The sequence below is a fragment of the Centroberyx affinis genome, unplaced genomic scaffold, assembly GCF_046629955.1.
Source record: "Centroberyx affinis isolate AG114_WGS23_722 - 3 ecotype Tasmania unplaced genomic scaffold, CSIRO-AGI_Caff_v1 ptg003327l_1, whole genome shotgun sequence".
In the NCBI taxonomy this organism is placed as follows: Eukaryota; Metazoa; Chordata; class Actinopteri; order Beryciformes; family Berycidae; genus Centroberyx; species Centroberyx affinis.
In genome coordinates this window covers 40,976-63,925 of record NW_027281328.1, presented here as the reverse complement: position 1 = coordinate 63,925, position 22,950 = coordinate 40,976, and the positions used below count along the sequence as shown (strand labels likewise).

The 22,950-nt window shown below is 45.0% G+C and overlaps 2 protein-coding genes across 2 annotated transcripts; one reads left to right on the top strand and one right to left on the bottom strand.

Moving 5' to 3' along the window:
• Positions 1-1,761: 1,761 nt before the first annotated feature.
• Positions 1,762-5,927, bottom strand: mturn (maturin, neural progenitor differentiation regulator homolog (Xenopus)). Its single transcript, XM_071538701.1, has 3 exons — positions 5,769-5,927; positions 2,890-3,012; positions 1,762-1,869 (listed from the first exon to the last, which is right to left on the bottom strand). The coding sequence occupies exons 1-3, from the start codon at positions 5,925-5,927 to the stop codon at positions 1,762-1,764; spliced, it is 390 nt and encodes a 129-aa protein (XP_071394802.1).
• Positions 5,928-9,177: 3,250 nt separating this feature from the next.
• On the top strand, positions 9,178-21,154 carry sh3bp5a (SH3-domain binding protein 5a (BTK-associated)). The gene is made up of 9 exons (XM_071538692.1): positions 9,178-9,489; positions 10,171-10,233; positions 12,582-12,710; positions 16,807-16,971; positions 17,558-17,688; positions 18,049-18,091; positions 18,252-18,474; positions 18,882-19,247; positions 19,877-21,154. Exons 1-9 carry the CDS (start codon positions 9,409-9,411, stop codon positions 20,044-20,046), a joined length of 1,371 nt encoding a protein of 456 aa, XP_071394793.1. The 5' UTR covers positions 9,178-9,408; the 3' UTR covers positions 20,047-21,154.
• Positions 21,155-22,950: the final 1,796 nt, after the last annotated feature.

Below are 22,950 nucleotides of genomic sequence, written 5' to 3'. Positions count from 1 at the left end.
AAAAACACTTGCGCAAGGCCTCTGTTCACACGGTTTATTGAACAATTTCACACACGTCGGAGGACAAACAGAAAACACACAGCATGAGAAACATTCAGAGAGCCAATAAAAAGACAAAAACAGTGGCAAGCCAAAGTAAACCGGCTAAAGATAAACCTCTGAAACTGACTTGCATGTGTTTGGCTGCAGGGCGGAGTGGTGGTGGGGGGGGGCCTGAAGCGTTGCAGTGCACAACACACTGTCAGATTAGAAATACAGGGTGGGCAGAGGTCGGCTGACAACAAATATTTGCTCCTCCCTGTGATATCATTCAGGGTTTTCGGGGTGTGCACGCATGAATTCAAATTTATGGTGAAGGGAAAACCTCTAAAGGAATCCATTAAATGAAACACACACACACACACACACACACACTAAAGAGGGTGAAAGAGGTTTTGGCTGACTTGGGGAATGCGTCCCAATGGACTGGTGCTCGAGAGCCGTCCACGGTCCCAGATCTGAAGCCAACGGGAATCAGCTTTCCTCGCCGTATCCGTTTGTCATGCGCACGTCTGACCATAGATTAGTGTTTCTACCTGCCCGGTCTGAAACGAAGGGAGGGAGGGGAGGGAGGGAGGGCTAGGAAGCTTAACCGGGAACGACCAGGAAGACTACGGGCTGCAGAGAGGAACCGGTGTGTGTCACGTGACGATGCATGAGTCACCCCCAGCAGGGAAGGCCTTAAGCTGGGTGCGCGGACCTCGGCTGCGACAGTGAACGTGACAGCGCTAACGTCCGATTAAAAACTTCCCCCTGTGAAAGTGATGTTAACACACTGTGCGGTGTTGTGAGTCCTCAGGATGCCCCCCCAAGAAAATGATCCCCTACTGCTGCAATGCTGTACATGTTGTCACTTCCACATGGGAGTGTGTAAAATGCTTTTTAACTGTCACCTACATTGCTATGGCAAACTGTGCCAGTGGGCGTGTGTGACGATGTTTTAAAACAGGATAAATACGAGGCGCGTCCCACCGCAATCAACGTCAAACAACAAAATCCCCCGCCTTCTTTCCCTCCGTTAAGTCGTCGGCACCCCCTCCTCCCCTCGCCTCTCTTATCTGCATCCCTGCGATTGCCTCTTAAAAAACGCCCTCTACATCAAACATGCAGCCACAAGCAGGCAGGTTTCACACATTAATCTTTCATCTTGCTCTTGTGGCTCCTCTGTGTCAACAGACAGGCAGAGAAACTGGGTTATCTGCCACATTCATTTCCAAAGCGACGGGGGGGGGGGGGGGGGGGGGGGTGCGTAATGTGGCACTATCTGACTGCTGCTGCATAACAAAGCCAGCCGAGGCGGATGGTAATATTGCTGTGCTGTATAACTTTAACTAACCAGATGGTGAATGATTATGATAAACTTGCATTGTACATGGCAACTGCTCAGGTTGCCCAGTTGTTTGTGTCTATGTGTGTGTGTGTGTGTGTGTGTGTGTGTGTGTGTGTATATGAACAGTGTGCAACAGAGTGCACTGTTTGGGAAGCAAAGCCACTGAGACATTCAAGAACATGGTGGTGCATTTTTAGCAAGTTGAACCCTGCGTGTGTGTGTGTGTGTTTGTGTGTGTATGTGTGTGTGTGTCTGTCTGTGTCTATGTCTGTGTTTGGCCGGTGGGTGCTGTAGGAGTGTGTAGACGACTTGCTAAGTGTTTGGGCCTATGGGCTGAGGCCTGGGGCTTCTGGGTAGGTCTACCCCAGCTGCAGGCCTCTTCTCGGGGCTCATCACTGCTGGCTGACCCCCATCTGCTGGTGGTCCGCCCCTGGTTCCCCCTCCACGTCGGCATGGTAATGCTCGAAACTGTCGTCGTCTATGTCTGGAAGACCCAGGAGCTAAGAGGAGAGGGAGAAAGAAGAAGGGTATGTTAGAGACACGTGTGTGTGTGTGTGTGTGTGTGTGTGTGTAGACATAGCCAACATTTGTCACGCCAAACTGCATTAAAAAATCTGTCTAGAGTAATAATCCTTGACATTTTCATATAAGTAAATATCTGTTTTGTTACTCTCTATCACTGATTAGTAACATTATAGTGATCCAACCTATATCCGGTTCATGAAAGCTTTTACATTTGCTATTCGAAACGTCCGGTGCCTGGTAGATCTTTCTTGGGTAAAACCTTCTGGTACACAGGAAGTGATGTGTTTTATAAATAAACAGAAAAAGAAGTGGGTAGTTAGCATGAGCAGCAATAGCCAACATGGCTGAACAGACAAAGAAAAGAGCGCCACCTACAGAAACTCAAACTGCATCAACATAGATATCCATTTATTCATCCATAGATAAAGATGCACTTTGATTGACAGGTGACCTCTGGGAAGTGCTGTGCAGAAATATCACAGCAATGAGCGCTTAGCACCAAAGATCCACACTTCAATTCATTATAGATTCAGTGCACCAAGCAACACTTATTTCAATGCAATTTCAACTTTTGGAATTGGTTCACATGTTAATTATAGGTCAGTGGCTATTCCCCCAGTCTTCCTCCACCAAAATACAGCATGGAGGGTGGTAGGAAGCAGTGTGAACCAACTCCAAAACTTTAGATTTTATTGAAATAAGAGCCTGCTTGGTGGATACAGGTAGGCAGAATTTGCCAGAAGACCCTAACAATTCATAAAAGCTCTTCAGTTATGTTCTACAAGGTATGTATTTGCTGCTAAGCAAGGCAACATTGAATAGGCAGATTTTTGAGTGGAGTTTGGCGTGACATTTTGTCCACACAAAAGAAAACAGACTGTATCAGGGTTAGATTAGTAACTACACAGTAAGCAGAGATGAGTGTGTTGTGGTTATCATACAGTGTGTTAACAGACTGTGACTCCCATAGCTTTGTCCCTTTAGTGTGTCCTTACAGGTCTGAAGGACGTGAAGACCTTCTCCAGCACCTCCAGCAGAGTCTTCTTCCCGCAGGAGGAGATGTAGTCCTGGGCCAACTGTAAGAAGGGAAGGCAGTCCTCACTCTCGCTCCACACGTGCTGCACACACACACACACACACACACACACACACACACAGATGAACAAACGTTACTCTTTCTGCCAGGCATCATTTCCAACCAGTCATGTAGTGATAAAAGCCTTTATTTTGGATACTCCTACAAAATAAAGACCTTTTGGCCTTTGGGGCACACAAAGGAAGACTTGTCTTCCCTTTTCAGCTGGGCAAATTCTATTCCTCCAAACAATAAGGTGGATAAACTGGGTTTGGATGGCTTTACCCTCCGCCAAATCCCTGTCCAACATTTAAAACCGTACACCAGGTAGCGCATTACTGCCACACCTTCTTCATCCAGTGTCGCCTACTGTGGGCCGTATCAGTTACACGGCGCTTGCGGGAAGTAAAGGTATAAAGTAAAATAAGTGTAGCTGGGTCAGGGGCACCGCGGCACAGGGAAAAGTAGAACGGAGCAATTAGACCCAGATAGAAAAGAAAATGCTTCAAGGACGGGAGGCAAAGTAGTGCGAATAACACAAACGACAAAACAACTGCCTGACACACGCACAAGCATGGACACAAACACACATGCATGCACACACACTTATCAGTAGCTCAAACCTGGGCTTCAACACTAATGGGTTGATGAATAGTTTGAGCTTAAGGTTCACTCCATCCTTTCTGGCAAGTAAAGTAACTCAATCATATAGTTAATATAAGAAGGAAGTCTTCTAATCAGAATAAAATCAACTTCCTCATTACTGACTGCAACTTGTCGGCTAATACCTCAAAGCAGTTTCCGAGACTTTTTGATAAACCACCCAGCCACCGGAGCAATTACCTCTCGGTTTCCTTTTGGTGGCCTTTAATTAGAGTCTAAAGGCCACGCTATATTAGGTTATCAATACGTGTCTGTCTGCCCCTCTGGAATTACCCAGAGGAAAATTACAGAGCGAGGGACAATGATGAGCAGCTATTACTGTTGTTGTGGTAGAGCTGATATCACAGTGCCCTGATGCTTTGGGTGTACACAGTTCTGGGTGGAAAAAAACAAGGTAAACTGAGAGAAAGGCTGTGTGTGTGTGTGTGTGTGTGTGTGTGTGTGTGTGTGTGTGTGTGTGTGTGTGAGAGAGAGAGAGAGAGAGAGAGCAGGGGAGACGCCCCCTGCTGATAGCGGTATTGATCGACCATGGGTAACTGGATCTCCAGAGTCCTGCAGAGAGAGAGAGAGTTATTCTACCTGATTGTCTCAGCCTTTGGGGAGTGCATAGCAGGCGGAGGAGTGTGCATGTGTGTGTGTGTGTGTGTGTGTGTGTGTATGGGCTGCAGCGGTTGACATGCATTAGAAAGAGAGATAAAAACTGAGAGAGAGCTACTGATAGAGAGTGAGACAGAGAAACATGGAGGAAGATGGAAGGTGCTGTGCGGCAACAAAACACACACCAATCCTGGTACCTAATGGTGTGTGTGTGTGTTTGTCTGTGTGTGTGTGTGTGTGTGTGTGTGTGTGTGTGTGTGTGAGTGTGCATCATGTGTGTGTATTTATGCAACCATCTCCTAATTTGTTGCTGTAAATAAGAAGACATTCATACTTTCAGAGGGTTTAAACTTGCAGAAACTGGATTTCTCTACTCTTCTCCCCCAGTTGGACATGAAAACATCAACAGCCTTGGAAAGTCCCTCCTAAAGCCGTCCTGCCCTGCTGTCTGTGGGACAGTCCAGAGCAGGCGAGGTCTGCAGAACACAGGCACGGTGTGGTGTGACATAATGTGTTATTGACAGAACAGACGCCCTGGGCCGCGGGTCATTATTCCCATCTGGTGCTCGCCCTCTATTAGCCTCTGTTGCTGTTACTGAGCAGGGAGCAGGCAGCAGGGCGGGTCTGCACTCAGGAGCTTCAGGGCCCAGAGACAATAACAGTGCTGCAGTACACTAGTGGAGGCTGTGCTGGTCAGAGTGGTGTCAAGTCAGACAGAGGCAGACGGAACAAGACCGGAATGTAGGCCGTTTCGCCTTCAAAATAAAAGTGTTGTGTGTGTGTCACTTTTGGGGGAAAAGAAACAATGGTTAAGTATTTGGATGTGCAGAAAATCAGAATATTGAATCATACTGTATAACTCAGTGGAATTGGATTAGATATGGAGTGAAGTTCTAGCTGCAAAACAGTCTGCTAAAAGGTTTGAGTTTGAGTCTTGGTGATTTTTTGGCAGCATCTTGCATTGGTCTTTATGGCTATGAATAAAATTATGCTTCGAAAACAACATTTTGAAAAAAAAAAAGCAACTATGATACTATGATCCTCCTGATGTGTAGCTATTCTCTATTTCAATGTCCTACTTTGTATTACCCCCAAATACATTGCAACTTATGTTGGTACATAAGGGTTTTATTTTGAAAGTGAAGGGCCTCATGCCTCCTTTTTTTTTTTTTTTTAATTTTAGATGGCTTGACACTGGTGTGGTTCAGCGGGTTATCACAACTGATGGTGATGATGGGTGAGCGTGTGTGTGTGTGTGTGTGTGTGTGTGTGTGTGTGTTCGGGGGGGGCGGAGGCTGGGGGGGTCCGGCAAAAAAAAAACAACGATGGGGGGGGCAGTCAAACTGAGATGACATCATCCTCTCCACTCCTGCCGGGGCTCGCGCTAATCCCCCCCTCCTCCCATTTCTATCCTCTCCCATATCCATCAGCTGGAAAACCGGGACCAACCGGGACAACCCCACCCCCCCTCGACACACCTACATATACACACACACACATAGAGAAAGAGAGAGCGAGGCCCTGCAGGGACACACTTACGAAATTGTCGGTGCCGCCGGGACACAGCACGTAGAAGGAGACGCCGGGCTCTGCGTAAAAGTCCAGCCGCCTCTCGTCGTCCTCCTCGGCGAAGATGAGGTCGAACGGGTTACCGGAGCACCACTTCTCCGCCGCCTCCACCAGCTGCTTGAACTCCATCCTCCGTTATCCTCCGGTATCCTCCGGTCTGCGGTGTCCGTGGCTCCGGTGCTCGATCTCTCTGGCCGTCACGGGGATGATGCTCAAGACACGAATAACAGCGGACCGGACAGCAGCATCAGCATCAGCAGCCTCCCCTACCGCATCTCCTCTAGTGCATCGTCTGCATGGCCGGGGAATGAAGATAACACTATTGGTGCATAAAGCCTACCGGGTCCGGTGTTCATCCGTTCTCAAACCCCCATCCCTCTCTTTCCCCCCCACGTTATGAAATCAGCCCATCGGTCGCATACATGCATACGCAGGAGCACGCTGTAAAAAACGCGATGACGAACAGTGGAGCTGGGCAGCCATCCATATCTGAGGCTGTGCTCACTCCCAACTTCCACACTGAGACAGATGTGATCACTTTAACCTGCAGACATCATGGAGGAGAACAAAGAACTACACGAATCCTACTGCAAATTTGACGATAGGCTACTACAAATATAATGGAGAAGCTGTTAGCTATTAGGCCTACATACATAGGCCTATATACGTATGCATATATCCTGCAGGAGTGCTATAGGAATATTATAGTGATACCATAGGAGAAAAAAAATACCACGAAGACCAATGAGGTCCCTATAGCAATACTACAAAGATACCATAATAGATTAAGAAATACCTTTAAGGACAATAGGGTGACTATAACCTCACAAGAATACCACAGACTCACTAGAAGTCTATATAGAAATGTCTAGTATTATAATATAATGTTATTATATAACAGTATAGGCCTATAAAAAGGTTGGTGAACTATGACCTCCATTAGTGATCATAATAAGGCAGGCAAACAGTTATAGTTATAGTTATATAAATATATATATATAGTTATATTATAGAAATATAACTATACATCAGTGGTGGATGAGTTAAGTCCCCCCCCCCCATATGTGAAGCGCTTTGAGTACCTAGAAAAGCGCTATATAAAATGTAATCAATTATTATTATTATTATTATTATATATAATAGTTATATTTTCGCAAACAAATCATTAATTTATGCTTTCCTTCCCATTAAAAGACCATATCCTCACATCCTCATAACTAAATATCAGTTTGAAAATAATGATTATGTAGTTTATTAATTAAAATCATGAAGATTCATTCAAGTCATTGGTCAGTTATAACATAACAGTTATAACATGTCAGAAAAGAACTATTAATCCTATGATGAAGTTTAGAAGAATACTATTACAAATATCAGAGCAAAACTGTATAATATCCTATAGGAATATTATAGTGATACTATAATAGGGTTTATAATAGGGAATTTAAATAATCCCATAAGGTTCCATAAAAGTACCATAAGGTCACAATAAACTCACTATTGAGTACCACAGACACACTATAAGTCACTATGAGGATATTATAGGAATATCATAGGAGGTAGAAAAATACTAGAAAGCCAGATAAAGTCACTGTCAACTCTATTAACTCACATTGAGTACCACAGACATACTACAAGTCCCTATAGGAATATTACAGTGATTTGTCGGTGGATATAAACCACCTCATCTTTGCATCTCTAACGTGATGTGACAGAAAATGTCCAAATCCAATTGCATGATATGAGAGTGTGCATCATGCATGCAGCCAGTGTGGATGCTGTGCACAGTGAACGAGGGTGTGTCCCTTTAATTCCGCTGGGGGGCGTCATCCCCTCCCTCCCACTGACCTGCCAGCAGTCAGATCCGCCTCTGTCCTCTCTGTCCTCTGTCTCAGACAGCCAGGACTTCTACTGGCACTGATTTATAAATCATCAGGACTTACTGTGACCTTTCCAAAGGCCTGTACACTGTTATAGGCTACACTGCTTATGATAGTATTAATAACAGTTTCTTACTATTAACTTCTCTCGGATTAAATATTTGTGACATGATTCCTCTTTGTTTGTCTGGGGACCCTCTGGAACCCCTTCAACGACCCCCCTGGGGATCCCCGGACCCCACTTTGGGAACCACTGGTCTACATCAACACCATGGCCAAAGTGTTTATATAAATCTATCCTGGCGCCAACCTGCTGCCAACACACCCTCGCTCCTCCCCTCTTGCCCTCACCACCAGAGGGCGAGTAAAACCAACTCACCATCCCATGCTGGAGCTGCGTCAAGCCCGCCACATAAGACCGGAAAGCAGGGCGATTTTACCTTCAAAATAAAAGCAAAAAACTTGTATTGCCGGGGGAGAGTAGGTATAGCTATTGGGCTGTACAGAACAAAAATCATATCACTTAACTCACACATTAACTATGGAGTGAAACTTTAGATATGACTACAGTCTGGTGTAGGTTTTGTGTTTGTGTCTGAATTTTGGCAGCCTTATATTGCATTTTGGGCTGATATGCAGGGATGTAGGCTATAGCGGGGTAAACACACCTAAACTCATACCCACCTTTTTTTTATCATGTCCCACCACCATGGTACGTGTGGTCTGTCTGTCTGCCTTTCTGTCTATCTGTCTGTCTGTCTGTCTGTCTGTCTACCTTTCTGTCTGTCTGTCTGTCTGTCTGTGTGTAGACACATTCTTGTGAACACAACCAAGAACAACACATGATAGAAACTTCATACTTACACACCATAGGTTCCCCCCTATAGAGTAGATAGGCGATTAGATTTTGGAGCACCTTGCTGCATACATTTGCATATTAATAAGGAAAAAATGATTTTCTGGAAACTATTATAACACCTTAATGCTTTAAGATATGGAGTTCATATTAATACCGTCCATGTGTTATGTGAAGACAAGTATGCTGACATAACAATATTTGTTATACATCATATTGTATAGCATAATAAGTGCTAACTAATATCAAACTGATGTAAGTTATTAAGTATTTTAAGGGCAAAAAAGCCCAAATAATGCTTATATTTTATTTTTGTTTCATACTGGTGTTTTGTCTTATAATCACCAAAAGATGTTACCATAGTTTACCCATATTTTGATTCACTATTATATCAGGGCCTACAAGGCTGTGAATATACATTGTGACAAGGACAGCTTGACAAAAAATTACAATAGATTTCCCTTCATATTGGTATGTTGTATTATCCAAAAACGTTGCAAGACAGTGGTCATTTGGGCTTTTATTTTGAAAGTCCAGACCAGAAGTAGTTGTATTGTTCATTATGGCTAGTTTAACACCAGTCTACCACATTAGTCTGCTGTCTGTCCACAGGCTGTGATCTTCCACAGTGTGTGTGGGATCAGACGCCAGGCGCGCCTCTCTGCAGACAGCGGAGTCCTCTACTGCTAAAACACTTCCAGGCGTTAATAATAGAGAAGAACAGACTGAAGCATGCAATGTTGGCTCTGTAAAGGTTAGAGAGGGCGGATCACCGCTGGAGACCCCTGCTGCCCAGCACCCGGGGGTCGCGCTTTGTTTGCTCTGAAGACCCTCCGTTTTCTTTTTCTTGTCAAAATCTCCAAATATCCTGGAAATGGATCCTTTGGAAAATGGGAATAATCACGAGGAAGCCTCCCAGTGCGCCGAAGAGGAAGAAGTGGATCCTAGAATCCAGGTTAGATGTTTTTAAATGGTTCCAGCTGTGGCCACCAGTGAAAGTGACATTGAAATTAAAATGGGAAGAAGAACTAATCCTATGATACCTTTTTAAAAGGACACTATATAAAACATGTGGTATATCCTATAGGAATATTGCAGGAATATTATAGTGATACCATAGGATATAAAAATACCATCAAGTATGATAAGGTCAATATAAACTCACCATTGAATACCACAGACACTATAAGCTCCTATAGGAATGTTATAGTGATTTCTCCTTAGGGAAGGTTCTAACGTTTTCTGAATCAGTGGAATGGTTGCAGCCAAGAAATGCAAAATATTGTATAGTATTTTATATCATAGCATTTAATAGCATATTAAAGAGGGAATTGAAGGTTATTTGCGCTCTCTCTCTCTCTCTCTCTCTCTCTCTCTCTCTCTCTCTCTCTCTCTGTCTGTCTGTCTCTCAATTTTGAACTCAACAATTTTGATGCAATAATGTACCAATTCACAAACAGGTTTAAGGATCTTCTTCCCCCACATCCTCAACACACACACACACACACACACACAGAGTCAGTGAACTGGCAGACAGAAGTCACTGTAGCCTCCAGATATTTTGGATTGGGTTTTAACTCTGCTCCTCCTCTCTTCCCCCTCCCATGCCTTTCCATGCCATGTTTTCTGTAAACAGGGAGAGCTGGAGAAGTTAAACCAGTCCACAGATGACATCAACCGCTGGGAGAGTGAATTGGAGGTAAGGAGGCTTAAACACCATCATCATCATCATCATCATCATCATCAGCATCATTGCCTCTCCCTGCTGGTTAAAACATTTCCATGGCTGAACCACACTGGAAAAATACTGGTCTCAACAAGTCTGTTTCATATTCAGTCTCCAAATCTTTCTCAAAACAAGTGGGGAAATCCTGTCTAATTCCACTTGTTTCCAATACAGTTTTGTTTGCTGAGAAACAAGTGTCAGTATCTTGAAACAAGGCAGATCACTGCACAAAAATGACATTTGACTCAAGAAAATTCAAGAAACATGTGAAATTATGTCATTGCGTGGGCAGAATTTTTCTTGTTCTCAGACAAATACAATTTTAAGACTTGATGCAAATGACTTGTAAAGATGGATGGATTTTTTTTTTGCGGTGAGGGAATTCCTTCTGGGGGGAAATATGTAAAAACAGAAAAAAACAGCTGTCACTCCTGTTAAATAGCACAGTACAGTCGAACTGTTAGCGCTACAAGGGAAATAACGATGCAATCCGAATGTTAAATATAATTTGAATGGCATATTTGGAGCAGCGTGAATCCCCAAGTGCGCTCCCAATTCCCCCACATCTCCCCCGGCCTTCCTCTAAACAAACCGGGCCCCTTGCTAGAAGTTTCAAGAGGAAGAAGGCTGTAAAAGTGCAGCGAGGAACCCACAGCGGCAGAAAGATGGATGGGAGGCTAACGGTTACAGCTCTGGGTTGGTGGTAGGGTTACTGTTCCGCAAAAGCAAAACATTCCAGAGTTAGGCCTCGTTTTTTTCTTTTCTTCTCAAAGTAGGCCTCTTCTGTTTCTCATTAGACCTGCATTCTCATCTGAACTCCTTAAGCTAGAGCTGAAATACATATAAAACAGAAAAGACATGATGATTTATATAAATACACGTTCTCAATGTTGGAGCAAATACCAAATAATTGAAAGTTATTATAGGTATTGACGATTATGTAGTCTTGTGTAATCCATGTTTCCAAGACAACTAATTAATCATCATTATAGATATTGATGATTAGGTACTATTCTGTGGTTCTTGGTTACAAACCAGATAATTAATTGTAATTATACATATTGGTGATTATGTGTCATTGGACATTACATGTTTTCAAACCAAATAGTTAATCCTCTCAGTATGGTTTGAAAGAATTAACTGCTGTTGGTTGAGAATGTAATTTTTTTCCACTGCTTTGGGATTATTGTTTCTGTTAAACATGCCAGTCAAGTAATTGAATTGAGAAATGCACACACACACACACACACACACACACACACACACACACACACACTCAGAAGGAGAGCGGAGGAGGCCGTCCAAGAGGCATAATGAATGTTGGGAGCTGAAGAATGTGGAAAGTGTCGTTGGCAGGCTGGAGGCTGTTTTCCTGCAGAGTCTGGAGTTGATTAAGACCGATGCAGATTCAGAGGGTACAGGAGGAGCCGGGGCACCGAGGTTTAGTCCATGAGAGGGAGAGGGAGAGAGAGAGAAGAGAGAGAGAAAGAGAAAGAGAGTGTCATCAGTAGCTAAACTATAGACACGCCCACAGTATATGAGCAGTAGTTTACGTGATTTACTTCCCACAATGCATTCTGTGTCACAATCTCAATGAACCGCAGGAACAGGAAGACTGGAAGTGTAATGATGTCACAGGAAGGCCACTTCCTGTCACGCCCTCTCCCTTTTCCCTCTTTCTCCTCTCTCTCTCTCTTTCTCCCTCTTTTTTAAGAGCAGGATGCAGGTGCTGCTGCTTTTCTGCAAATGTTACAACCATAGAGTGTGTACACACATACACACACACACACACACACACACACACACACCAATGGCCTGCATTGGTAACTCTCACAGTGATTTAAGATTGCAACTCATAGTCAACCTGCAACTCTGTAAGCAGTGTCACCCATAATCTACCTAGTGTCACCCTGCCACCACAGGCTCTATGGCAGGAAAGACACACACACACACACACTCTCTCACATACACACACACACACACACACACACACACACACACACACACACACAACCTTTGCTTCTCCTAGAAGGCATCTTCAAGGCACTATTGGCACCCATTAGGGAAAAGAATGTTCAAAACTGAGATTCTGCAATAATGTAATTTTCCTGCTGTATGTGCCTGTATGGTGCGCTTGTATTTGGCTTAATGGTTCAGTGATGACTTCAATTAGCCGATCAGCTGTTTAGAAGAAAGCACAGTGTATGAGGGAAGACAGCCAGAGACAGGAGGGTCGACCTGTGGCTGGAAAACACACACAGTCACTGGATCATTTATGTGTGTGTGTGTGTGTGTGTGTGTGTGTGTGTGTGTGCGTGCAGGACTGCCGTCAGCGGTTTCGCGCCGTGCTGGTGGAGGCGACGGTGAAGCTGGATGAGCAGGTGAAGAGGATCGGACGAGCCGTGGACGACTCCAAACCGTACTGGGAGGCCCGCAGAGTGGCCCGACAGGTACACACACACACACACACACACACACACACACGTTCACGAGTGAGAGTAGGAGTGATCCTGAGGTTGGCAGGCAGACAGTTTGGGGACGGGTTTACCGAGGATTAGAGATGAGAAGTTTAAAGAGCTCAGCTTATATCTACTTAAAGGGAGCCTACTCACGTTATGTCTATTTTTAGCTCAGTCACACCTCTGCACGCTAAGCCGGTGTGCGGCAAACACACACACACACACACACACACACAAGCCTTGGAGAGGAGGAATTTGTCTTTTAAGTTGGGCTGAAACTGCTAGACTTGCCATATTCAAATTCACAGTAAGTTCAGAACAGTGCTGGATCTTAAAAGTCCCACTATTTACATGCTGGCTGCACTGTTGCTGCACAGGAACTGCTTTGAAACACCAGCAGTACAAATGCAGGGTAGATGCAAAGTAGAGGCACTTCTCCAATGGTCAGCACATTAAAGTGTGCCGTTACCTCTCCAGTGGGTCATGTCCTCTTCTGTCTAATCGCTCTGGTTTGCCGAGGCTTTGATCTGATTGGACGACAGCCAGAATTTAGAGACCAGCACCCCCCTCTTATCGACCAATAAGGAGGGAGCATCTGAGTCATCCATCAGAAGGCTGGCATTTGTGTGTCAGAGCTGAGCTGTCACACAGAAATAGAGCGTGTGTGTGTGTGTGTGTGTGTGTGCCCTCGCACCTCTGTTGCAATATGACAAAGTGGCAGCCAGGGTTGAGGCGTCTGCTTTTGACTCCATCACGTGTGTGTCGGGGATTACTGGGAGGTTTTGAATATTGATGGGACTCGCGCTCACGTGAAGGGATCAAAACTCCTCTTCAGCTTTGTGTGTGTGTGTGTGTGTGTGTGTGTGTGTGTGTGTGTGTGTGTGTGTGTGTAGGGTTTAAATAGAGCAAAGCCGATGAAGTCCTCGGGGGTAAACTGCCGTATTGTCTGGTCATCATTTATAGATGAATATTTAATATTTAATACATGACCTCCTTTTAGATGTGGAATCAACTGCTTATCCTCATCCTCACTGACCCTCCCCCCAACGTTCACACACACACACACACACACACACAATATTGCCTCTACCCCCGCTCATAAGCCAGTCTAAGCACCCAACCCCCCATGTTTTCCCCTTACATTCCAATGGACTAAGGGGGGGGTGTATAGGAATTTGCCTGTACTGTCCTATCTTTTGTCCTTTACCTCTCATTCGCTTCTGCCCCGCTGCCCATCTGTGTAGCTGTCTGTCTGTCTCTGTCTCTCTCTCTCTCTCTGTCTCTCTCTCTCTGCCTCCTTGCCCTCTATCTCTCTCCTCTTGAGACTAAAGGAGACTGTAAATGGGGAGACTTCCAGCGATGGAGGTGTCAGACAGGTTAAAAGAGTCTGATACATGAATTAGAAATGAGTCACGTGCATGGACACACACACACACACACACACACACACACACACATACACACAGACACACATATACACATAGACGCAAAAAACAGCCTTTGGTGGGATGGTGTGAATGGACATGGCACATATCACGAGGTGACAGTGTGTTGTGGTATTTGTGACTAAACCTGTCCCATTATCCGCCTCGGAGACAGTGTCCTACAATGTGGGCTACATGACATCAAGTTAATTAACTGATGACAATGGTTGCCATTTGCATGTGATCTTTAGGCTCTGACAGCCTTTGTGTGGTGAAGATAGTGGCAAATTGCGTCTTTCATCCTCGCTGTGTGTCACACAGCGGGGTGCCGAGGATTAGTCACAACACTGTTGACTGGGTTGATTTGTCATTTGTTTAGCTGGGTGTTTGCTTGTTTCTGCAAAAGCAAAGAAAGGCAGGGAAACGCTTTGTCCGGCCAATTGAGTCTATGACAAAGCTCTTTCTTCCCACTGAAGCTTTGCGTACGTACATGAATACACGCAGGACAGAGCAGGAGAAAGGAAGTGGGCCGTAACTCTTTCCGGGACGTCCTGCGTCCGGCTTGAATTGACCTACTTTCACACTACAGATCAGACTTTCCCAGATCCTTCCCCGTTCTTCTTCTGCTCCTCATCCAGGGTTTTCTCTTCATCAAATATCCATCGTCCTCCTTCTGCGCTTTCTGTTCCCCCCCCTCTTCTTCGTAGAGCCTGGGAAATGGGTCATGATGAGGGGAAAAGGGGGAGGGATTCATCTTTGCCGGTTTGTCAGACTAACAGATTACATGGAGAGAGAAACCCTCATCTTCCCACTCCCTTCTTCTTCTTCTTCTTCTATCTCTTCACCCTCTTGAAGAGGTCTCGACAAACCTGGATAACGCTATCTAACTGAGATATGTACCCAGTACTGATGCCGGGAAGACGTGGCCATGCCAGCTTTTCTATCCCTTGTGAGTCTGTGTAGATTTGTACATGCGCACGTCACTGATGGAGGCTTTATCATAAACATGGCAGCCGCAGGGGGTCAAATGACAGGGGTTATCTTAACAGAGAGACAGGGGAGACCGTGAGAAAAGGTCTTTGACAGCTCACAGTAATGAGGCTATACCGACTTTTTGGGAGTTTGGCCCATTGGTCATCTTAACAAATATGTGACGAGAGGATTGGCACCAAAATCATCTCTGTGTGTCTGCTAGATAGATCTGTCTGGTGTGCATGCTAACGCTTTAGCATACAGTGTGGTAAGTAATTGTAGGCGATTAGCTGTATCCAAAGTATGAAGATGGACTTTTTAGTAATTCAAAGTTGTTATTGGTTTTGGTTTTTATTCCATGACCTGTAGATTCATAACTTCTGAAACAAAATGTCAGTCTTCATCTTTAGTGAAGTCTGTGACGAATCAACAGCGCAAAAACCGTTAGCTGTCCGGCTAACTTCGCTCACTTCCTGTGTAAACAAAACAAGTTACACTCAAAGTCTCGCGGGAAGAGAGATCTTCTGTCATTGAAAGTGCATTTTTTTTGGTCAAATTTTATGTCCATTTTACCAGTCCTCTAAACATAAATATTTAATGCTAAAGTGTTAGCGTGCGCACCAGACAGATCTATCTACCAGACACACAGAGATGGTTTTGGTGCCAGTCCTCTTGTCAGTGCAGTCAGTCCAGTCCTTTAAGGTAAGACTAGTCTAATGGCTTGTATGTGCTCCATGCAAAGCACACAGGTTAGGCTTATTCGACTGATATTAATAATTTCATTTGCACTCTTTTTCAAATATATTTGTAAAGTATGTTTCTAAAATACAGTTAGATGCACAAACAAGACTTGTATTGATTTGGTTTACCCAGTTAAACAAATTGCTTCAATTATTTTGTTTTATACAAGGGAATCTGATGAGAGTTAGTGGAACTGCTTGATCCTGGTATAGAGCCAATACACTGGCCTTTAAGTCAGGGCTGTGGGACTGGAGAGAGTGGGTCCAAATATGTTCAGCACGATGGGAATAATCCTCCTATTGATGGTGACTGTGCTACCGTGGGCAGCAAGAAACCACTGACAATGTGTCAGATTTCCTTAGGGACAAAGCTTCTGTTTGTCTGTTGCATCAAGGCACGGTTGTGTGTGTGTGTGTGTGTGTATGTGTGTGTGACTTTGGGGTGGATTTAAATAATCATCCTTCTCTCTGTCTTTTAGCTTAGACACACTGTCTAAGTCAACTGTTGCTCCAGAGATTTGATGTGCCTGTGAGTGTAAAGGGATGTGATTTGGATGTCAGTGTGTGTGTGTGTGTGTGTGTGTGTGTGTGTGTGTGTGTGTGTCTGCCTGGGCGTGTGCATATGCGGTGTTTCTGCGTGCCTCTGTGGTTGTCATAAGGAATCTTCCAGAAGAAATGTAGGTCAAAGAAAGACACACCCACACACACATACACACACACTCACCACAAGGACTACTGCTGCATTCACTTCATTTAAATAAACACCGGAGCAAATTAAAGCAACAACCAGGAAGTGTTCCAATGTATTAACTGGTTTGAAGCTGCCAAGATGCTATGGTTGAGGTTTTCTGTAGACTTTGGTTGCTCCCGATCAGCTGTTTCACACTTAGCTCCTTCCCATATGACATGAATGCATCATAACCTCCGTCGCTCTCTCCGTCTGACCCCCAGGCCCAGGTTGAAGCCCAGAAGGCCACCCAGGAGTTCCAGCGGGCGGTGGAGATCCTGCGGGCGGCCAAGGAGACCATCGCCCTGGCCGAGGAGCGGCTGCTGGAGGAGGACAGCCGCCAGTTTGACTCAGCCTGGCAGGAAATGCTCAACCACGCCACGCAGAGGGTACGCACACACGCGGAAAATAGCCTCGCCGCATAAAGAATTCCATCCTAACAAGTCATGTAGCCTCATCTTCAGTGTTTCTTCCAGTGCAGTTTCCCTCTCTGGAAAGATTGTCTTAAAAAGTCATTTAGCGAAAAATTCTGCCAGTGGGATGAGATGATTCCACTTGTTTTCAAAGTGACAGTGTCTTGAAATAAGGCAGAATAAGGCAGATCACTGCACTAGCATCAAGAAAATGACACTTGGTTCAATACATTTCTTGTACCAAGCTGATTTGCATTGGAAACAAGTGAAAAGAGCAGTTGATGTTGGTTGGGATGGAGGGAATGTGTTGAATAGAACTAAATGGTTGGCTGTGTTAGTGCTCTGAGTCTGTGGACAGTAGAGTATGGTTAGGTGAGCTTGAGGTATAGTGTATGGTATAGGCATTGGAGATATAAAGTAGAAGTAGTTGGGTATGAATAAATCAGAATTAACTCTGGAGACATTGTCTGTACTTTCTACAACATTTCTATGGAAACTATACAGAGTGAGTTCTATGTCTGGAATGGGCCATTTAAATAAGTAACTCTCTTGACTGTTGCAGGTGATGGAGGCCGAACAGGCGAGAACGCGCAGCGAAGCCGAACACAGGAAGACGGCGGCCAATTACAACTCCTGTATCGGCCACATGAGGCAGCTGGAGAAGAAACTCAAACGCTCCATCAACAAATCCAGGTCCGTGCCTCTGTATCGTCTCTGAGTGACTGGGAATTGATAGTCGTATGAAGTGAGAAAAGGCAGAAACACTGATCTACGCTCGTGAGCTTCCCCTGTTTGGGCCTCTTTGTGTGTGTGTGTGTGTGGGAGAGAGAGAGAGAGAGAGAGACTACATTTATGTCATCTGATGCAGTCCAGATGTTTCATGTGTTGGTTGTGCTGTGCTGTGCTGTGCTGGGGTGTGTTCCCTTTGTAAGAGCCAAGGAATGTGACTGCTCTCTGAGGAGTGTTATTCTTCCACTGGTGCTCCATTGCTACGACAGATGGCAAAGTGCCTGCCTCTGTCTCATTTCTTCTCTCCTCTTTCTCCCCCTGCAGACCTTATTTCGAACTGAAAGCGAAGTATTACCTACAGCTTGAGGTATGTATATGATTATGTGAGCACCGTTGCATAACCGTTGCTGCGTCTGCCCGTTTGCCGGTCACCAAAGCATCTTAAAGCTCTATGACTTCATGCGTTTTAAACTACGGGACCGCTCTTTATGTTTTTGAATGTGGAAAACGCATGTGATTTCTCTTAGCAACTGAAGCGGCGCGTGGACGAGCGCCAGGCCAAACTCGCCGTCGCCAAGGCGGAGTACCGCGCCGCGCTGCGCAACCTGGAAACCATCTCCGAGGAGATCCACGCCCAGCGGCGCTCCCTCGCCATGGGGACCAGGGAGCAGGGGGTGGGGGCGGAGGGCGACGGGGACGGGGCCAACGAGGACATCGTCAACTTCAAGATGGAGTCAGACGGCCTGTCGAGTGAGTACAACCCAAGATCAGAGGAGAATAATCGTCCGAGGTCTTTATTCCATGTCATCCATCATTAGTTCTTGTTTCGTTGGTGCATCTGTGCCTGTGTGCGGGGTTCTTGTGCAGGTCAGTCTGGAAAAGTATGGAAAAGTATGGAGACTGATTTTCCTTATTTCCATGGTCTGAATGTGTATGGGAATTCTGAGAAAATGGTGATTAAAAGTATGGGGGAAATGATTCCAAACCAAGTTACGTACTATACTGTATATTAGCAAGACTAAGCCCATTTCTCAGAAAGTCTGGAAAATCAGGTCTGGATAAGTCTGGAAGTTTAAACTGGAAAATGTGCAAGAACCCTGTGTTTGTGTCTGCATGCTTAATATGTGTACGTGTGTGTGTGTGTGTGTGTGTTTCAGTGGTGTCTGTGTCAATTGACGAAGAGGGCAGTCACAGCAGCAGCTCAGAGGAAGAGACGGACTCTCACTCCACCTCTTCACCCCTGGACATGCCCTCCTCCACCTCCTCCTCCTCCCATCCCTACACCTCCACCCCCACCCCCCTGGACATGCCCTGCCCGTTCCCCTCCTCCTCGCTCTGCACCCCCTGCTCCTTCCTCTCCTCCTCCTCCTCCCCCCCTTCCTCCCCTCTGTCCTCCTCCTGTCCCGGGACCCTGGAGCTGCCGAGCCCGGACTCGGCGTGCGGCTCCGGGCGTGTCTCTCCTCTCCTGGGCCCCCGCAGCCAGTGCAGCGGAGCCTCCTCCCCAGACTGCGACCAGGAGAGAGGTGTGTGTTCGTCGCATCAGTGTGTGTATCAGCGTGGTGACTCGTGATTCGATGCTTCATCCTAGAAGCTGAACTCATTTCTGAGATTTTTTATTTAAGTTTCAACTAGGGTTTGACCGATATGGATTGATATGGATTGATATGGATCTTTGAAGGCTGGTATCGATTTATGCCAGTATACAATATCTTTAAATTTGACCAAGAACTTACAAAAAATTGACTTAATGTTCCAATAAGTATTCAGTGTTTCCCCCACATTTTTATTTTTGACAAGGTAGAAAAGCCTCTGAAATAGCTTTTAGACCATGAAACATCAAAACGTAGGATAATAATAATATATATTCATGCATACTTGTGTAAATCTGATCAAAATGTCACATTACAGTCAGTTCAGGGGCTTCCCATAGACAACCAGTGTAGTACTGATCAATTCTACAATAAATATGTAATCAATCAGAGGTGGATGACGCTGACTGGCCAATATCTGATTTTTAATAAAAGGCCGATATCAGCCGGCAAACTGATATATCGGTCTAATCCTAGTGTCAGTTTAGCAGATTTATATTCACCCTAACATGCCCTTCCCTTCTGTGTGTGTGTGTGTGTGTGCGTGTGTGTGCGTGCTACAGGCGACAGAGCAGAGGGAGCAGAGGCGACACTAGAAGCCGGTCTGAACAAGCTGACCTTGACAGCAGCACACAAACAGGACTCTGGGGATGAACAAGACTCTTACAACACGAGCGCTGAGCTCCCCTCTCCCGGCCCGGCCGCTACCATTCTGCTCCTCAACAGTGTGTAATGGACCTCTGTCGTACCCTAAAAACACCTTTTTTTTTTACCCCCTCGTACCCAGCGTCAACCCCCGGCCTGGCCTCACTGGCAGTAGATCTGGAGAGCAGGGAGGAATGTGGATGGTGCAGGTTGAAATGTACACTTTACTCATAAGTCAGTCACAAGAAGAATATCTTTTATTGAGACATTCGTATTCTAATACCAACCAGACTTTGAGTCTAAATGTTGTCGAAACATTGGTTTTAGCCTACTGATGTTGCATTAAAGGTGCTATATGTCGCATTTTTAAACATCAGTGCATCATGTCAAATTAATTGCGATACCTTGGCATGATTACTGTAAACAGATCAGACCATGGTGGAGATGATTGGTAGCCTCTGTCTCACACCAGCGGTATTGTTAGTGCTCTTGTTTCTCAAAATGAAGTCATAGTTAATTTGGTAATCATTTGTTGACGTTAAAATGCTACACATAGCATCTTTAAACTGTATTCTTTTTGTATTGATGTTATGGGTGAGAAGCCGCCTCTCTCTTTGCTCCAAGGGTCTCTACACACCAGTTCTGTAGGATGGAAACGGGATAAGAGGAGGCTGTCTGGAACTGGATTGTCTCTAGCCCTCCGTCGGGTTTCCCAGCCCCTCCTATCACTCCTAAATGTCAGGCACATGACACTTGAAACATACCATATGGAGCCACTGTTGGAGTGATAGCTGCGTACTGCAGGAGTAAACAAGGAGGAAGGGGGGAAGTGCACGCAGTACTCCGAGAGTACCAAAAGGAAAGGAGAGACTTTACATGGGACTGAACCCTTGACAGCTGAGCCCAACACACATTTCAGTTTGAGACACAAACGGTCTTCCATTGGGATTTGTGAATGTGTGAAAGAGTGTGTATTTGCAAGGTGGGCCACCGTCTGTCTCGAGGTAACGTGATTGTCTGCTTTTATGTGAAAGTGACTTAGAGTGAATGATTTTGAGTGTGCGTCTGTCATTGTATGTGTTTTTGAGAAATGCTCAAATACTCTCCGGTAGTACAGATATTCTATATTTATACTCCTGTATTCCTGTATATGAACAGTGTTTTGTGGTTACTGTTGTGATCGTCTAACACAACGTCCATGTCGTCTCGTCAGAGCAATAAACTTGTGTTTGGCTTCAAATGATCCAGCATTCTTGTATCGTTCATTCTTCTACAGTGTCTGTTAGCCCTTGAAGTTATAGATCTGAATGTTGCTCGTGTGTGTGTGTGTGTTTCAGTGTATTTATAGCTCAGCAGCCGGCACAGTGGGAGAATGTGAGAAACACAACTCACTTAGGGAAGGTGTACAGATACAGGTTTCCATGCAGTAAACGTGTATGTCTGCATGTGTCTGGGGAGGGGGTGGGGTGTATGTGTTTGGGGGGGGGGGGGGTGTATGTGTTTGGGGGGGGGGGCTTTGACACAATAGGAGGGGTCATAGGAACCAGGGCAGAATAAGAGTACTGCAGCCTTGCCAAATTCCTAGAATTAAATACAGAGCAACCTCAGGCTAGATAGACATTTTGGGGCCTTGGGTCAATTTTTCAGTATAAATCAAAAACTCCTGCTACATATCAAGTATATATTTCTGGACAACTAAGGCATTTGAAAGCTATTAAGGGCACTGAAGATTTTAGGGCCAATTTGGCCATTTTTGCATTGAAAAAAAATAGTCAAGTGTTTTTCAGGACTAGAACAAAGCATTTTTCCCCACACACTAAATTTAATATTTGAATTGGCAAAGGCATCTGACGCTTGCATTTACAGATCTAAATCTGCAACAGCCACAGTGGTGACTTTGTAGCAGCCACAGTCACTCAAGTCGATTGAATGTGGCAGAATCAGGTTTTTCCAAGTGATCCCTATAGTATAGAGTTATTCAAATGTTTATCCGTGACCATTAGATAATGTCCTTCTGCACTTTTCCTGCCAACTCTGCTTTTCTCTTCCTCTCTCTCTCTCTGTCTCAGCTGTTATTGTGTACTGTGCAAAGGTTACACCCACACAAGCGCGCGCACACACACACACACACACACACACACACACACAGAGTGACTGTTTTATTTCCTGCTGCCTGCTCAGCTGTTGCAGTGTTATCTCATGACTTGAGTTATAGACTCTCCCACCTGACAGAAGGAGTTCAGCTCCTGTCACCATGTCACTGTTTGCCAGTCTGTCTCTCATCTGGCTGCCTGCCTGTCTGTCTGTCTGTCTGTCTGTCTGTCTATCTGTCTCTCATCTGTCTGTCTATCTGCCTGCCTGTCTCAGCTTTACAAGGCCATTCCGCTATCTACAAAAACACTGAACACTTTTCTGCCATTCAACTATGTTGCTTTCTGTGATTTTGTTATTTGTGCAAGAATATGGTACAGATCCAAGTCTTACAAAGATATAATAGAAAGTTCCCTGTATGAGCAGTGGTCACATTGGTCTACATGGGATATAACCTTTCTCTGTGAGATGCTGACATCTAGTGCCCAGTGCAGTTTTGTCTGCATGTCCTCTAGCACTAGCTTATATGACTATTAAATATTTGTTTGTGACAAATCTTCTCCTGTCATTTTGCCTTGCATACTAAAGACTAGGCTCATTGCTCAGCAACTTCATCCATAAAACGACACAGAAAAACAACAAAAATGTGTATCCCAAATCACCACTCATTTCAAGGGGAATAAGCTGGAGCTGGACAGTCATATAAAATGACTGTAAATCAAACCACGGCCTCTGGTGGCTCATTGATATATAGAACCTCCTTGGCTCAAACAACCATAGTGGTTTGCTGGTTTGTGGTTAATCATATGACACAAATCACATGATCTCGGTGCAATTAAGCCCCACCTCTTGTATGTGATTGGAGCAAACCTGTTTACGCCACAACTTGATTGGCCGAGAG

Bases quoted from the DNA above. Each gene is read 5' to 3' on its own strand.
- mturn (XM_071538701.1), bottom strand. From the start codon at position 5,927: ATGGAGTTCAAGCAGCTGGTGGAGGCGGCGGAGAAGTGGTGCTCCGGT. The intron at 3,013-5,768 runs GTAAGTGTGTCC...GTGTGTGTGCAG, and splicing joins CCGGCGGCACCGACAATTTC to CACGTGTGGAGCGAGAGTGA. The intron at 1,870-2,889 runs GTAAGGACACAC...CTCTCCTCTTAG, and splicing joins TCTTCACGTCCTTCAGACCT to CTCCTGGGTCTTCCAGACAT.
- sh3bp5a (XM_071538692.1), top strand. From the start codon at position 9,409: ATGGATCCTTTGGAAAATGGGAATAATCACGAGGAAGCCTCCCAGTGC. The intron at 18,092-18,251 runs GTATGTATATGA...GATTTCTCTTAG, and splicing joins AGTATTACCTACAGCTTGAG to CAACTGAAGCGGCGCGTGGA. The intron at 18,475-18,881 runs GTGAGTACAACC...TGTGTGTTTCAG, and splicing joins GGAGTCAGACGGCCTGTCGA to TGGTGTCTGTGTCAATTGAC.